A 17,757-nucleotide genomic window follows, 5' to 3' on the forward strand; every position below is an offset into this window, starting at 1 on the left:
TATACAACATTCCTTCCATGTATTTTTGCATGCCAGAAGAGGGCACCAGATCTCATTATAGATGGCTGTGAGCCACCATGTGGTTGCTGGGAATTGAACTCAGGACCTCTGGAAGAGCAGTCAGTGCTCTTAACCTCTGAGCCATCTCTCCAGCCCCTATAGGAGATTATCTTGAAGCAGCAGCCTGGTCTTCCTGCTCTTACAATGTTTCTATGATGTTCCTGGAACCTCAGGGAATTTGGTTATTTTGTAAGTTTATTTATTGGCGACTGGTAACCCACAGTGAGCTGATCTCTACACTCGAGTAGTTTTGTCTTTCTGTAATGATCTCAGATTATTGCAAAAAGGAGCTTCTTTGATGAGGGGTAAGAGATGCACTTATGAATGGAGAAGTCTGGTTTTTAAAAAAAACTTCAGTCATACATGTATGAATGTTGCCTGCATGTACATCTGTGTGCCAAATGCGTGCCACCGGGACTGGAGGTAGAAGCAGTAGTGAGACAGGAAGTAGGTGCTAGGAATCAAACGCAGGTCCTTTGGGAGATCAGCAAGTGCTCTTCACTTGTGAGCCTTCTTTCTGACCCTATCTCTGCATGAAGTTTATAATATGTATGGAAGTAAAATGTATGAACTGAATAGCCCGAGAATCCAGGATGTTCTCTTCTACAGTAGGGTTCTCATGTGTAATGTAGGATACAACAAAACTAGAATGCCGGTTGTGATAAGTTCAATGTGTATACTATGATCGCTAAAGCAATAATGAAAAGAACGGGCAGCTAATAAGCCAAATAGAGCCATAAAGACACGTGATAAATTGAAGGCTCATACTTTGTACCTTAAAGGAGTAACATTGCCAACATAATAAGGAATATAGTTAGTAGAATAAGGTACAAAATAGAACAATGAGAAATACTTAAGTCAAAATAAAACAGCATAAGAGAAAGGGGGGAAGAACATAAGGGACAAATAATGTGCTTTTAGACTTTTATCCAACAAAGTCTGTAATCATGATACAAACTAAAATGTTAGATTATAGATACAAGCAGTTCCCATGCATATGGGTGTTCTGTAGTCAGTGGGATATCAAAAGCAGGTGAATGCAATTTAGACTCCTTAGCAGAAAGCAGGTCCAGTCTCTGATGGACCGAATGTCAAACCGGTCTTCCAAAGCATATTTATCGATTGTTACACAAAGGTTGTTTTATAGGTAAAACAAATCATCATTTCAATACTCTCTTGATGTATTTGGTGTGTTCACTGAAGGAAACCATCAAATTCCTAAAATTTTAGTCCTTTAGGCAGTACCCAATAATTCAAGATTTTAAGGTGTGCCAGGATGGTCTTGTCACCAAAGTCATGCAACATATGGAAAACTCCCTCAGAAAAACAACTCTATAAATCATGAAAAGCAATCACTGTTCCAGATTATGGTTTTTTAAAGGTCTAAGGACTTCCAACTATTATATTCTATTGTTACTAGATACAAAGAGAAACAACTGTTACATTCTAATGTTTAGACACAATGACTCTACTAGATCCCCACAATACTGCTCATTATAACTACACCAGGGACCCAATAAGTTCTACAGTGAACAATGGAGGAAACTCATCCCTCTGCTGGGAGATGCCTATAGGACTCTGTGGAGGACAATGCTTCCTGCTAGCTATAGTGTATTCTAGAGTTGTCCTCTTTGTTGTGAGCCTTATCCTAGGGAGTCATGAACAGATGTCTATTGGCACCACATGAACAACATTTTTTAACCTTGTAGCTTGGTGAGCCAATGATTTTATTGGGGGGGTAGCTCAGAAGAGCATATGTAACTGAAAGACAGTGGAACACCCCCAAACCCACCCCAAAATGGGCAATGGCTCATCTAAGCTACCTCCTTGGTACTCCATGTACAACTCGCTGGCGGCTACACCTGAGAGTGCCTCCCTCCCCATCAGCGTTGCTTATTGCTTCCATCCTTCAAAGAGGTATTTGTGAGTTTTGTAATTTTTTGACTTTTTTGAGCCTTGTGTCTTCATAGATTCCTGTGTTTCCTTCCTCTTTCCAGGAGAGAATGTTTCAAGTTACAGAAAATAGCTACACAGCCTGTTTAATAAAGGCTTTGTCCCCGGTGTGGTGATACTGAAAGGTGATGGAACCTTTAAGGGAGGACTTCATATTTGTTGTTGCCCACTGTGATTAAGTAGTGAGAGCCCAGTCTCTTCTTCCTCTTTTCTGACTGAGGCCATGAGATGCCTGGTTTTAATCTACATAATGCTTTTGTTAAAATGTTCTGAACACCCTGGCTCAATCCTTGACATCTTCACTTCAGTGAAAGACATTGGCCCGCACATACATTAAAATGATCTTTAACAGTTAAAAAACAATCTGTAGGAGAAATTACATTTTCAAACATATTGCTGATAGATTGGATATGACTATGCCAAAGAAGGAACATTGATTTGTGCACGTTTCCATATAAAATCGTGGACTCACAATGCATCACAAACCAAAATGGAAGTCCAAACTACAAAACTTCTAGAAGTGTCCAACATTTGCAGTTGTGTGTAGGGAAGACATTCAGTTTTGTCACTGGTGGATAATCCATGAAAAAAATGGTAAATGAAACTTTACGTATAAAAAAACGACTTTGATATCTAAAATGATATCGTTTCTGTGTGCCGTGGCATACATCTTCAATTTCAGCATTTGTGAAGTGGAGTTTGCTGTAATTTGAGAAGTTTTCTGTAATTTTGAATGTTTGCTCCCATGCACATTTGTCAACTTACTGATTATTTAAGAAAGAGATTTAAGGAAGGGGCTGTAGCTCCCTTGGTAGAGTGTTTGCTCGGCATGTGTGGAGCCCAGGTTCAATACCGAGCTCACCATAGACTTGGTGCTGGTGCCCACCTGTCATTCCAGCAGGTGGAGGCAGGAGGATCTGTTGGGGATCGGTTCATGACCATTTTTGGCTACAAAGCAAATTTGAGGCCAGCATGGTATAAATGAGACCTCTCATCTCAGAAACAAAGTCCAGCATTGCTCATGTTTCTACCACCTTTCCTGCATCGCCCAATGGCACCGAGTTTGCTGATGATAGAATTGCTTAGAGCTGGCTACCACCGTATGTGCTCTGATAAAGCTCTGCCGCCAAACTCTTTGTTTAAAGTGTGAGGATGTCTTTTGTGGGTGGTGAGGTGGTCAATTCTCTTCCTAAGGATGGAGTGAGCAGACAATGACTGGACAACAAGGGAACTTTATTTACATAGTGGGAACAAGCATTTAAAGGAGAAAGTAAACCCTGAGACCCCCATGGTGGCAGAAGGACACACACCATGAGACACTGTGAACATCATATCTCAGTACTCCTGGTCTTCTGCCCCTGGGCAGGTCTCACTAGAGCCAGCCTCGGGAATGAATTCTCATCTTCAGCCAAGGGATAGAATCTCAGAGGAAGAGGCAGGAATGTGCTCCAAGCCTGTGTCCACAGTTTGAGTCCCACAGGATGAAGTGTTGGGAGCCTGAGCAGGCTCTCTGCTTGAGACAGAAGCTTCAGAGCAGCAATCCTCTGACTTGTCTGTCTCTGTGCGTCTTCATCACACTGTTTCTTCTTAATAGAGCATCTGGAAGCTCAGCCCTCAGCCAGGAGCCAGGAACATGCCCAAAAGCCAGGCTCTGGCCAGGATGTAGGGTATAGAATCCTCCTTCTCTGACCGTTGATTGACTTTACACTTCCAGACTTAGCCTAACCCAAATTAATAGAGCTATCTGGTTTCTGATGGACTGAATGTATATGTATGCAAATAATGTAAAAATGGAACCAATCAGAGAAGCGGTCTCAAAAATCTAGTGGGAGATGGAGGAAAACCAGTTTACAGTCAGGTAAGTGTGTAACCACCTTTATAGATGTGTCATTGGATGATGCTAATCTGCAGTAAGAGAATTGAACAAATTTATACTTTCACTGGTTTTTAGACATGGTCTCAATATGTAGCCCTGACTGTCCTGGAACTCATTTTGCAACTAATGTTAGCCTGTAATTCACCGAGATCCACCTGGCCCTGCCTTCTGTATGCTGGGATTAAAGGCATGTGCCCCACCACTGGCTCATACACTTTTATGTGCTTAGTTAGTGCTACATTTGTTTCCCTAAATTTGCCATAATGAACAACTAATATTTCATTGTTCTGAATTTCTGCTGTGGGTTTTCTGTCCCAAGGCTTACAAATGGGAAACCCCAAAACAAAGATACATAAATACACATGACATACATCACCATTTCCTTTGTGGCCAGACTGTGTACACTATTAAAATATTTACAAAGTCCTTTAATTATTTTTCCTCTCTAAAAAATGTTTTGTGTGTGTGTGTGTGTGTGTGTGTGTGTGTGTGTGTGTGTGTGTGGTGAATGTGCTACTGCCTATGTGCAGAGGCCGGACAGTGATGTTAGTAACTTCCTCAGTTGTTCTCCATTTTATTAACTACTTAAATCAATTAATTAATTTAAGACTAGTCAATGGGATCCGTCTTTACCTGCTCCACTCTCCAAATCTTAAGGTTCTATATCTATGCTCCATGTTCATATCTAGCCTTATGTGAATGCTGGGGATTCAAACTAGGTCCTTGTGCTTGTGAGGCAGGAACATTTCTGACTGAACCATTTAGCCAACTTCTCTTCAACTTTCCCTAACTTTCATAGTGTATACAAAAATGGATTTCATTATGACATTTCCATAAAAATCATACTTCACTCCTCTACTACCCTGTTTCTCCATCTGTAATTAGGATTAAACTTGGTCTCATTTATGCCAGACTAGTGTGAGATCACTGAGTCCCCAGCCCCTCACTGTTGATTGCCAGAGTCCAGGTATGGTCGTTTGAATGAGAATAATTCCATAGCCTCATATGTTTGAATGATTGGTCTTCAGTTTGTGGCACTGTTTGGGAAGGATTAGGAAGTGTGACCTTTATAGAAAGTGTGTTGTGGAGGTGAGCTTTGAGATCTCAAATGTCCATTCATTTCTAGTTAGCTCTCCTCTCTGCCTCATGCTTGTGGAATAGGATGGGGCCTCTTCATAGCAATAGAAAAGTAACTAAAGCACCAGGCATGTGCTCTACCACTATGGTGTATCACCTACTCTTTCAAGGATTTATTTAGACATAGGGTCTTGCTAAATTACTTAGGAAATGGCTGATTCTTAATATCAGCTTTCCTAAAGCAAAGATGAGAATCAGCGGTGGCCATGCCTCTCCTTAGACCTCCCTTTCTTAATAAGACTTCACTTCTCTTTACTGGACAGAGAGATGGTGTAAGGGAGGGGAAACAGCATCCTTCTTGTGAAGTTCAGTTGATGCCTGTCTGATGATGTTGGCAGCAGAGTTATATATCAGCAATTCAGGAAGGAGAAAGGTCAGGAAACCATGGTGATTTCAGGCATTGCATCTGTACTTTTCTGACCTTGGCAATGTGCCACAATAGACTTGAATGACCCTGGGACCTTTGTCCTGCCAAGCGGGGTTATCTGGCATTGAACTTGCGTCATTATTCTAATGCAGGATTCCCAGTGGGAGCCATGAACTGCATTTCATACAGTAGCTGTCATAATCTTCACATTTTGGGGGAGATATATTGCCTTGACCTACTATTAGAAGTAAATATGTGTTAAGAGCCTCTTTCTTAGGCCACACAGTGGATTAGAACATTAGCCTGGGATACAGAGGGAGACTTTGTCTAAGACAAACAAACAAAGAGACTGACATTCAAATGTATTTGATGTGGGACTCCCCTCTGTAAGCTGTGAATACCATTGGTTAATAAAGGACTGTCTTGGGCCTGTGCAGGGCAGAATAGAAGTAGGCAGGGAAAACTAAAATGAATGCTCGGAGAAAGAAGATGCAACCAAGAGAAGTCACGTAGTTGATACCAAAGACAGACATGACAGAACCTAGCCGGTAAGCCATAGTCACATGGTAATACACAGATTAGTGAAAATAGCTTAGTTTAGGATGTAAGAAGTAGCCAATAAGAACTAGAGATAATAGGCCAAGCAGTGATTGAATTAATACAGTTTCTGTGTGGTTTTTCCAGTTCTTGGCAACTGGGAACATACAAGCAGCCTCCTACAACAGTATTTCAAATGTGATATAGTTAATCAAGTATAAATTTAAATCAACTCAATTTGATATTATTTCCCAACTATTGGAAAACCTCAGATATTCTTGGAACATCAGAGCCATGGAAATCCTCCTTTTTAGTGGGATGATTCAAGAACTCTAAATATAAATCCAAGATGTTTTAAGAAAAGTAAAAGAAAAACAAAAGAACATCTTTGGAGAATATTTAGATTCCCAATTAAGACAAGCTACCAGCTCAAATGCTCATCAGATTTCAGGTATATCATTAAAAAAATACCCAATATATATGCCAGGCCTGGTGATGTTAGCTTACAAATCCAAATTACAAAACAAAGCAACAAAATAGAAATTATGGAGGCAATGGATGTAGCAAAGTTGGTAGAGTTCTGACTGACATGCTTACATGAAACCCTGGTTTTCATCCTCAGCATTCCTTGAGATGGCCATGTGGTTCAAGCTTTTATTTCCAGCACCTGGGAGTTGGTGGCAGGGGGACCAAAAGCTCAATGTCATCCTTGCATATAAAGTGAGTCCAAGTTCAATAAGGTCTACATTAGACATTGTCTCTAAAAGAGGGAATCCACTATGGTACAAGATTAGCCTGAGGACCTGCTGATCTATCAGGAGGACCATATGTGTGGAGTCATCCTTAGTCACTGAGTCATGATGATGTTGATGGTTTTGGGTTCTGTATAATTGAAATTTCTTTTATAGAAAATACTTGGGGAAAGTCATTATTTCTGAAAGTGTGATAATTATGTTTTTAAAATAATACTAAATTCCTGTTCCATTTTCAGAGTGATGGGATTCTACAAATGTGCCATCACAACCACGTAATGCCATGTTGAGGATAAAACTCAGAACTTCATGAATTCTGGGTAAAGACTACCAACTTAGCCACATCCTCAGCTAATTTTGTCCTATAATGCTTCTGTAATGTAGTGCTACCACACTAATTTAATATAATGCTAAAGATTAAATCTGGAACTCTGTACACACTAGGCAAGCATTCTACCAACTGAGCTACATTTTCAGTCAATTTTGACATATAATGCCTCTGTAATTTGAAAGGTTCTATAGATGGCAGTCTTGTTTACATGGTTCTCTCTTAATGTCTCTCTGATTTTCTTCTGGAGATGAGTCAACATGACCTGTCAGTTCTTCATTTGTCATCAATTCTTTTGTAGATATCAGGATAAGAACAAGTTATGACAGAGAAAAGATAAATTCTCATCTAAGCCATAGACATGTGTACAACCTTCCTTCATCCATATAGATGAACTATACACATTTTTACCAGTTTATATTTTCCCAAATTAATGATGGATAATAAAGTCTACAACATAAATGGTTGTGTGAAGGATTGTCACCAAAATGAAACTTGGGGCTTATTGGTATAGAATGAATATATTTTATGTGTGAAAAGGCATGAAAAAAAGCATCTTAAAAAGGAAAGTGTTTATTTTGCTCATATTCCAACTTTACAGTTCATCGTCCAGGGAAGTCAGGGTAGGAACTTGGAGGCAGGAGCTGATGCAGAGGCCATGGAGAGGTGCTGCTTATGGCTTGCTCTTCATGGCTTGCTTAATCCACCTTCTTATAGAACCCAGAATCATCAGCTCAGAGGCAGCACCACCATAAGTGGCTGGTCCCTCCCCATCAATCACTAATGTTGTGGTCTTCTCCTTTGCAGTCTGTGAATATATTTTATTAATAAAGAAGCTACTTTGGCCTATAGCATGGTAGAATAGAGCTAGGCAGAGAAAACTAATCTGAATGCAGAGAGAAAAACAGCAGAATCATGGCACTTGCTAGCAATATGCCTAAGCTATTGGCCAATTTATATAGTTTCTGCTTGATTATTTGGGTTTGGGTAGCCCAGAAATGAATGAGCAGTCTCCATTTACAAAGTGGCACCCAAATATTTGGCAATATGCATCCATAAAAAGCCTCAGAAAACATGAAGAAAGGGCTTCTAGACCAACAAAAATGGGAGTCCATTAGAGCCTCTTGGTAACTGCATATTGTTAGATTGACTCTGTTTGGTGGTGGTAAGTAGAGGTACAACTCCTTGAAGAGAGGGCTTCCTGACTCAGCATTATCAGCAAAAACAATAGCAAAAACATTCCCACCTTCTTTAAGAAATGACTTTCTGGTTTCTAGTAGTATCACAAATGGCTCTGGCTCTATTGGGAGGTTCAGCAATAAAAGGGGTCTGTGAGCAGCTTGTTACAAACTGCTTGATGGTACTGGGGTGATAAGAATGGCTTGCAGTGGTGGTAAACATACCTCTGCCTTGTTGAATTGGGAGAGCCTACAGGAAAAGCCTTAGTGTTAGTCCTAGCCACACCTGCTTAGGATTTGAACAAAAAAAAAGGTTCTCCTGGTCAGAAAATGATTACAGATACACAATAAGACAGATTCAGGTGAAAAAGACCTCTGAATAAATGTATATGGGCTTCGGAGAGAGAGAGAGAGAGAGAGAGAGAGAGAGAGAGAGAGAGAGAGAGAGAGAGAGAGAGGAAAGAGACAGTCATAGATTAAAGGAGTAAAGATGATAAAATAAATATTAAAAAGTAATAGAGAATAAAAAGGCATGTAAAGATCTAAAATACACATAGAGTCCAAACTATGTATATTATTGTGTTTTCATTGAATCTTTTTGACTGCTGATGAGCTAACAACTGAAAAAAAAATTGATTCTGGGGGCTGCAATGCTAAACCAACATATGTATTTTAAAAGTATCTTGACTTCAAAATTTGAGTCTAAAGATACAATATTTAAAAAAAAAAGAGGTTCTGCTTTTGTTACCACAGAAGATTAGAATCTGTGAATTCCTTCCAAGCTAAAGTAGGTTGATGAAAAAGATCTCCTGAAATGTCTCCAAGAACTCTAAAAATACTTAGCCCACAAACAGCAGGACATAGTTTGGAGCAAGCAACACCCAGATTCTCAAAATGGTTGTTTATAAATGCTTGTTTTCATTTAAAAGGGGTTGGGTATAAATACTTTATAGTCACAGTCAATTTCTTTTTTAAAAAAGGGTAATATAATATATTTTATGTATACTTTGCATTAGTATGGATCTTGGACTACTGATATAAATTCATGACTGATTACACTAGACTACGTATATTTATTTCTGCTCTTATTTAACTTATCATGCTTGTGCAGCTCATTTAAAGTTAAATGTGTAATTTTAAATTACAGATTAATAGATAGTCACTTTTAATAGTCAAACCTATAGTCATGTTAGTTACATTTACTAGATATACAGAATACATTTCAGTTAGATAGATAATCTTCAACACTTCAAATACCAACAGAATATGGCATTTAAAATATTTTAAGTACTTTGACTTTTCTCAACAGTAAGACATTTCTGCTTCTGGTAGCACCAACTACTTCAGGGAGGTTATTAGTCATTGAAGAAACTCATTATGGAATTTGCCTTCAATATGGCAAGGCTAGCCATTTGGGAAAGAAACTGCTCTTGCCTAACTGATTGATGCTATGCTGTATGAACTGGACACACAGGACCCACAGAAAAATGACTACTGAACTTGCATAAAGAAGGTGAGACAGTCCTTCGGGGTTCCTGCTTCATGAAAGAGCCTGTCAGACATTTCGCAGAACACGGAATAAAATGACTGACAAACTGCCAATATAGGCAATATAGTCTTTCAAATTTTCTGCTTCATGGAAATGGCAACCAGATATTATGGGCCTGTAGGCTAAATATGGATACCCAAACCTTACAGAAGCACTTTAGATGACTCTCCAGGCAGTGAGATGTCTCCATCAATTCTAGAGCTTTAGAAGTTGCTTACAATGCATTTAATGATTACTTAGACAATATTATATCCTTCTGGGAACTGTGATGGAGTTGAAGGCAGATAGTTATAGTTTTTCTTAGTTATGATAAAAGATAAATTAGATATGAAACTTTGCAGTTACAAATAGACAAAAAATTGTAGTTGTAATTCTTTCATGATAAATGTTTTGTTATATGTAATTTTATTATGTTAAAGTTAAAAACCTTCCTTTGTATTTAGACAGAAAAAGTTAATGATGTGGGATTCTCCTCTGTATAATATAAATAAGTTTTATTAATAATTAAGCTATTTTGGCATATGGCATGGAGAATAGAGCTAGGTAGAGAAAATGAACTGAATGCATGGAGAAAGAAGGCGGAGTTGGGGAGATGCCATGTAGCTGCCAAAGGAGAAAGATGCCAGAAACTTACTGGTAGGACATCATGGTAATATACAGATGAATAGAGATGGGTAAATTTAAGATGTAAGAGCTAACTAGGAATATGTATAAGCTATTGGCCAAACAGTGCTGTAGTTAATATAGTTTCTGTGTGATTATTCCAGTCTGTGTGGGCAGAAAATGAATGAGCAGTCTCCATTTACAAAACTAAAAATAATGCCTTACAGGATTGACCACAGGGTGAGTTTATGGGCTCATTTTCTCCACTGAAGTTCCTTCCTCTCAAATGACCCGAGCTTGTAGCAAGTTGACAATAAAGCTACCCATCAGAGCTGCCCAGAGCTTCAAGAGGCTCCTTTGCCAGGTTTCAGGCTCTCTCCTCCTGGCTCCCAATCTCCCCACTCCTGCATCTCTTGCTTCTCCTATTTCTCTCAGTTTTGGCCATCACCTGCCAGAGATACCATGGGGACTCTCAAGAAATTTCATCTTCAGCTCTTTGGAGCCTTAGGCCAGGGACTGTGCAGACACAAACACACAGGATCATGCAACACTCTTATCTTACTTAAATATGAATACATTTACATATAAATCTTAAGAACATACAGATAGGCCTCCTCAATTTAAGATTATATATGCAAACACACTCCCGGATATGTAAGAGTAGGTAAGAAAGTAATCTAGACCCTAACACAGAAACATCAAACTGCATTTTCATATTAAAAATGAATTTTTATATATAAAGCACACAGTAAACATGCACAGGGCCATGTCCGAGAAAATCAACAGACAGAACTAAGCTGGCATATGTACACTTACCCTAAGAAATCGAGACACATTACTCCCTATGCCCTTTGTCCTGTGTATCTGTTTCATGGTGTTCTAGGGTTAGGGTGGAGGTAAGAAGATAGTGAGTGAGCAGGTCACTGACTGCCCAAGCAGGAAGTATGGTAATCACACTCCTGGACAGTGAGGAGACAGGAGGTGGGAACAACTGAAGTTGCTCAACTGGGTGAAAATCCAGGTTCAGCATAAAGTCCTGCTGGAGTGTGCAGTGAAGTGGACGGTGCTCAGAAGAGGATCATGGAGCCCAGTGTCCTGCTCCTCCTTGCTCTTCTTGTGGGCTTCTTACTACTCATGATCAGGGGCTACCCAAAGGCTCGTGGTCACCTTCCACCAGGACCCCGTCCCCTGCCCCTCTTGGGAAACCTCCTTCAGATGGACAGAAGAGGCCTCCTCTACTCCTTTATTCAGGTAAGACATGCCCACAGCCTATGCCGTATGGGATTAGCCCCATGTTTGCTCCTGAAGATCACTCATTTGGGGTGAAGAAGGAACTCCTTCCAGGCAGTAGGTTCTGGTGGGAAGATTACTGAGTGAAAGGTGAGGTGCTGGTTGGTGGTGGATGGTGCTCAGGTTGACAGGTGTGTCCTCGCTGTAGGACAGTGTGAGACACTGTGCTTGGAGTGTGAATGCTGTTGGGGTGTCATGGCGTGCACCAAGGGCTTACAGTTTTCCTATCTGATGTTCCTTTGTTACAAAAGAGAAAGAAAAATGTCACAGGCATCCACAGATAAGAAATTAGCCTACTGTATTCAGGAACAAAAGGGATGAGAGGCAGGTCAGGAGGTGCCTTAGATAGGGAGTGTTTATCAGTTATAAACACAAGGACCACCCAAGGAGCCGACCCTGAAACCATCTCTAGTAGTCTTCACAATTGAGATTTTATGTTCAATTAACAGTTCTTTATTAATAATCACTTAGCACCTGTTTGGCTCCAGTTCCTGTTTAGAGATCTGATTTAGTGACAGGAATCTCAACTCCTGCTACCCCTTAGATTTTAATATATCACCCACCTGGACAAATGGTGTATTCATTTGATTTTTTTTTTTTTTGAGAGAAGATCATTCTTGTTTCTCAGGGTAATGATCCTTCTGAGTTAACATCTCACAGGCTGGATTTAAAGATGTGAGGTACAGCTGGCCACAAGTGTTTTTAAAATGTGCTCCTCATATATTGGAAAGGTCAAATAAAATCATATTTATTTTTTATTCTTTTTGTTTGGTTGGTTGGTTAGTTGTTTGCCTTGTTGTTGTTATTTTCCTTTTCTTTTTTCCTGTTTTTTTTGTTTTGTTTTGTTTTTGAGACAGGGTTTCTCTGTGAAAGTGTCCTGGCTGTCCTGGCACTCACTCTGTAGAGAGACTCAAACTCATCAAGATCCACGTACCTCTGCCTTCTGAGTGCTGGAATTATTTTTTATTCCTTGAAAGTCTAATTCCTTCATTTCTCATTTTCCTCTCCTCTTCTCTGTGTCTGAAGGCCCTTCTTACTTGGAGGTAACTATGGTTGCCTGATTGAGTATGGATGTGGGGGCAATTGAGTTGAAGGTGAGCAACTTATGAACAGCTACATTACTGAATAATTTTAAAACAAAAATATTTGCCTGAGAATTACTGGCCACAGCTTAAAACTCAAAGGACTTCACTTTCCCCAGCATACTTAACTGCTCAGAGACTCACAGAGAGGGCTGGTGACATCCTGTCATGATAGCACAACATGCTGTATCTTTTCCCTGTAGGGATAGTCATCATGTCCTGCAAACAAGGTTCCCAGGGCTTGGCAATGTGCTCTGGGAAGGGAATTCCTAACCTTTACAGAACTCCTTAAAGAACTGTTCAAATCCACAATCCAATGGACATGGCAGTCTTGGAGCTGAGCTGACTTTATAACTGTCAGGAGATAAGACTCTGTTTGTAGATGTATAATAAACTCGTAAAATTCAACTACACAAGTTATCTGCTCATTTGGGTGATACTGGATACAAGCAAAACAACAAGATGTAGGAAGAAGCTGTTTGTTGGTTCCTGGCTGCTCAGCCCCCAAATAATAACACAGAAATTGTATTAATTAAATTACTGCTTGGCTCATTAGGTATAACTTCTAATTGGCTAACTCTTCCATCTTAGTTTAACCCATTTCTAGTAATGTCTGTATCACCATGAGGCTGTGTTCCCAGTTAAAGTTCTAAGCGTCTGTCTCTGGAGGCTCCATGGCTTCTCCTTAAATTTGCCTTCTTCCTCCAAGCATTCAGTTTTAGTTTTCCCCACCTAGATCTGTTCTATTTTACTATGGGCTTCAGATAGTTATTTTATTAACCAATGGTATTCACAGCATACATAGGGGAATCCCACATCAATAAAAATTTTAAGATTGCTTGAGAGTTCAAACAGACTTACATAAGAGGCAGGACTTGAACAAACCACAAAGTTTTTCTAGAAGGACGACTGGTATGGAAAAGAAGCCATTCCTGAGCAGCAGCTGGTATTAGGAAAAGAATAGAACCAGATGGGGGAGATCATGGTGTGACAGGAAAGAGGCAGGCATTGAATCTTTAGGTCATGGGAATGAACTGCCCTGGTGTGAGCCAAAGATGGTAAGAACTGAAGTGATTCAACTAAGCAGGCAAGAGAAAAATCTCTATATGTCTTTATCTCTTTTCTGTTTCTACAAAAAAAATTAGAGAGGTTAAATTCTTTATAAATTAAAGGGATATCCTACTCAAACTTGTGCAGTGTGGCAGTGTAAGATCAAGCAGTCCATTCTTCCGGCCTCTAGTGAGAAAACTTCTTATGTGTCACAATGCAGGAAAGCCTGTAACATGCAGAAGAGGCTGATCATGTAGAGTGGCCTTGTTTTGTACTAATCCATTCTCTGAGAATCCAGTTCTCTCTGTGAGACCAGCATTAACCTATTCTATGGATCTTCCCCAAAGACCCAGTGCCTCTCACTAGATTTCAGCTCCCCAGGGCTCTGACACTTCTCAACACAACCATATTGGGGGCTAAATCAACATCAGAGCATCAATGAAGGCATAGCACATGGAACAGGCAAGAGGAAAGAGCAGCTGGTCCAAAGAGATGCCTTTGGATATCAAGTGGTAGTGATGTCCTGTGGTGAACCCCAGACACAACCAGCTTGGCTCTCTCAAGTATGTTGTGGATGAGCCAGGAACCTGACTCAAATACAGCTGCTAAAGGCTGTGTCAGCTCCATAAGGTCCAAACCCATGTGCAGCTGGCAAGCCCTCTGGAATGTATCTTGAAAAATTCTCTGGTGGCTCAAAAAGCTGAGATCTCTTCTAGGCATCTGTGTTGATGTAAGATGGTTTTGTGGGCTTTAATCATGGTGTGTTTGTTACAGAGACTGAGTCTTAATGACAACATTCTTAAGGCCAGTAGTAGAGACAGAAAGGAGCTGGACCATCAAAGCTACTAATAGGATTAGAAATCGCCAGCATACTATAGTGTCAAAATAACCCTTTAATTTTTCTGTAGTAATGAGGCAAGCTGCTTCCCAAGCCCAACTCCCAGCCACCAGCTAGCTTATGCCCCCAAATAACAACACACAAATTTTATTCATTTAAACACTGCCTGACCCATTAGTTTCAGCCTCTTATTGGCTAATTCTCACATCTTGCTTTAACCCATATTTACTTTTTTATTTTTTATTTATTTGTTTATTTATTAAAGATTACTGTCTCATCCCCACCGCCGCCTCCCATTTCCCTCCCTCTCCCCCAATTAATCCCCCATTTCTAATAATCTGTGTAGCCCACGAGGTGGCTTACTAGAGAAGATCTTAACCTGCGTCTGTCTGGAGTGGAAGAATCATGGCAACTCCTGACTCAGCTTCTTTCTCCCAGCATCCTGTTCTGCTTTCTCAGCCTACCTAAGGGTTGGCCTATCAAATGGGCCTAAGCAGTTTCTTTATTAGTAAGAAATCACTCCCACATCATTTCTCTTTTTCTGTTTAAACAAAAAAGAAGGCTTTTATTTTAACATAGTAAAATTACATATAGCAAAACAGTTATTTTTAATATGTAAGAGCTAGCCATTAAGAGGCTACAGATAACGGGCCAGGCAGTGTTTAAAAGAATACAGTTTCTGTGTAATTATTTTGGGGCATAAGCTAGCAGGCAGCTGGGGTGCTGGGGACACAGCCCTGCCACTCCTATTACTACACCCTTATGTTGTCTTATTGCTATTGCTAGAACTTCAAGCAATATATTGAAGAGGTATGGAGAGAGTATCCTTAACCCATATTTAGTAATCTGTGTAGCACCACAAGGTGGTGGCTTACCGGGAAGATTCTAGCCTACATCCACCTTGGGTCAGAGCTTCATTACGTCTGCCTCACTTCCCATCTTCCCAGCATTTTGTTCTGTCTACTCCACCTATGTTCTGACCTATCAGGCCAAGCAGCTTTCTTTATTAATTAACCAATGAAACAATAGATAGATAGAAGACCCACCTACAGCATTTTTCTTTAATAAATCAACTCTACCTCTCCCTCTCCAGTCCAAAGAGCAGTCAGGGTTCCCTGCCCTGTGGAAAGTCCAAGGTCCTCCCCCCCTCTGTCCATGTCTAGGAAGGTGAATGTCCAAACTGGCTAGGCTCCCACCAAGCCGGAACATGAAGTAGGATCAAAACCCCGTGCCATTGTCCTTGGCTTCTCATCAGCCCTCATTGTTCGCCATGATCAGAGAATCCAGTTTTATCCCATGGGAGAGGAGTGGTAGGAGGGGGAGAAGGATAGGAGGAGGGGGAGGGAAATGGGAGTCTGGGAGGAGGCGGAAACTTTTTTTTCCTTTTCTCAATTAAAAAAAATCCATCAGGAAGTAGAAAATCTAATAAATAAATAAATAAACTCTATTATTGCTGCTTGGGGAACCAGTCTCCCAAAGCATAGGGCTCCAAATGAAACAATGGCATTGGCATGACCTAAGATTTATCTACCCAAGGGAGCTAGGGAGAAAGACACTGACACTCTCTCGATGGTTTCCTTCTTTATTCTCTATTCTTCTTGTCTTCTGTCTACTGTATAGAACCCAACAAACTTCTCAGGCAGTATAGGAATCACAATGTGGTTACTTTCTATATTTCAATTGAATGATTATAAGAAATACAGGTAAAACCATGTTCTTTATCACCTTTACATGATTGAAAACAAAGTCATCCCAGTATCCAACTTACATTTACATCAAGTAACTTGTTAGATTAACAGAACAGTAGCAAGCAGAAAGTATTTTATGTCAGCCAACTCTCTTGTTTACAGGCTACACGTTGTGATTACAAAGAAAAACAGCAATCATTCTATTATTTATCTTGATGGACAAGATTTTATAAGAAATCTTAAAGAAATCACAAATCTAAACTTTTATGTGTGAAAACCAGTCAGCTGTACTTTAAATCTTTACGGTGCACATCCACCCATCAATAGTTTCTTATATCAGGACATATAGGGCAGGGAATGAGTATAAGGAGTTAACCATCATCTTTGATCACCTATCAGCCCTAGCCAGGAAAGTGTGTCAGCCAGCAGCAGTTGGGCTGACTTGTGTTTTTTACCCTAACCTTGTGAATCTGCAACTCAGCTCTGTGTTTTTTTAAACATTATATTGTTTTCTGGGGCCTTTCATCTTAAGGCTGTTATCAAAACATATGATTTAGGAGATCCGGTCCAGGCACCAAGAGAGACATCATTGGGGTGAGTGAGTTTCTGACCGCGGCAGCAGCCCGGGACAGGGAACTCAGACGTTCCCATCCCTCCTACACTTCCTGGTCATCCTCAGGGGCTATTCTGCCTGATACCTCCTCTCTCTTCCTATCCCACCCAGCTTGCATCCACAACCCTCCCCCCCCTCCATCTGACTCCCTCCCCTCTTTGACCACATAACATCTCCCAGCTCAGCCTGTTCAGGCTCTAGGACCGAATCCTAATCGGGAGGGTGGTAACTCCTTTGTCCCAATAGCCTGCCTGCAGCAAGCAAGGTAGGCCCTTTGGTTACGAGCCACCCAAGAAGCAAGGAGATCCGATCCGGGCACCAGAAGAGACATCGGGCTTGCATACACAACCCACCCAGAGCGGTGCTGAGGAGTTCCATCTGGACGGTAGTCCATGTTTGGGTGCTGAGGAGTGCCAGCTCGACGGGACGGTCCCTGCTTCTACACTGAAGAGATACACCCAGAGACTCATTCACAGCAAAGACTGGACCAAGACACCAGGCCTCTCCTGGTTCCATTTGAAGGAGGAGATGGGAAGACGCCAATGCAAGACTTCCTCCAACAACCTGAAAGGCAACATGACTTCACCAGAATCAAGGGATCCCGAAATAAGAAGAATTGTACACCCTACTCCAGAAGAATTAGAAGAAATCGACTCAAAAGTGAATTATATGAAAATAATAGAAGACCTTAAACAGGAGGTGAAAACTGCCATAAACAATTAGAGATTACAACAAAAAGGTAGAGGAAATGAATAAATGATTCCCAAAGATACCCAAGAAAACAAAGAGAAACAAGAAAAAGCAATCAAAGAGGTAAGGGAAGCGGTTCAAGACTTGAAGAATGAAATGGAAGTAA

At 40.5% G+C, this 17,757-nt stretch overlaps 1 protein-coding gene across 1 annotated transcript in view; it reads left to right on the forward strand.

Annotated features, from left to right (window-relative positions):
• Positions 1–11,312: 11,312 nt before the first annotated feature.
• Positions 11,313–17,757, forward strand: part of LOC126491015 (cytochrome P450 2B1-like) — a 34,868-nt gene continuing 28,423 nt past the window's right edge. The window contains exon 1 of the mRNA XM_050126394.1: positions 11,313–11,591. Within this exon, the coding sequence (XP_049982351.1) occupies positions 11,421–11,591 (171 nt within the window). The 5' untranslated portion in view covers positions 11,313–11,420. The remainder of the gene's footprint in view (positions 11,592–17,757) is intronic.

The sequence above is a fragment of the Alexandromys fortis genome, unplaced genomic scaffold, assembly GCF_014885135.2.
Source record: "Alexandromys fortis isolate MF-2015 unplaced genomic scaffold, M_Fortis_MF-2015_v1.1 scaffold_240, whole genome shotgun sequence".
NCBI classification, from domain to species: domain Eukaryota; kingdom Metazoa; phylum Chordata; class Mammalia; order Rodentia; family Cricetidae; genus Alexandromys; species Alexandromys fortis.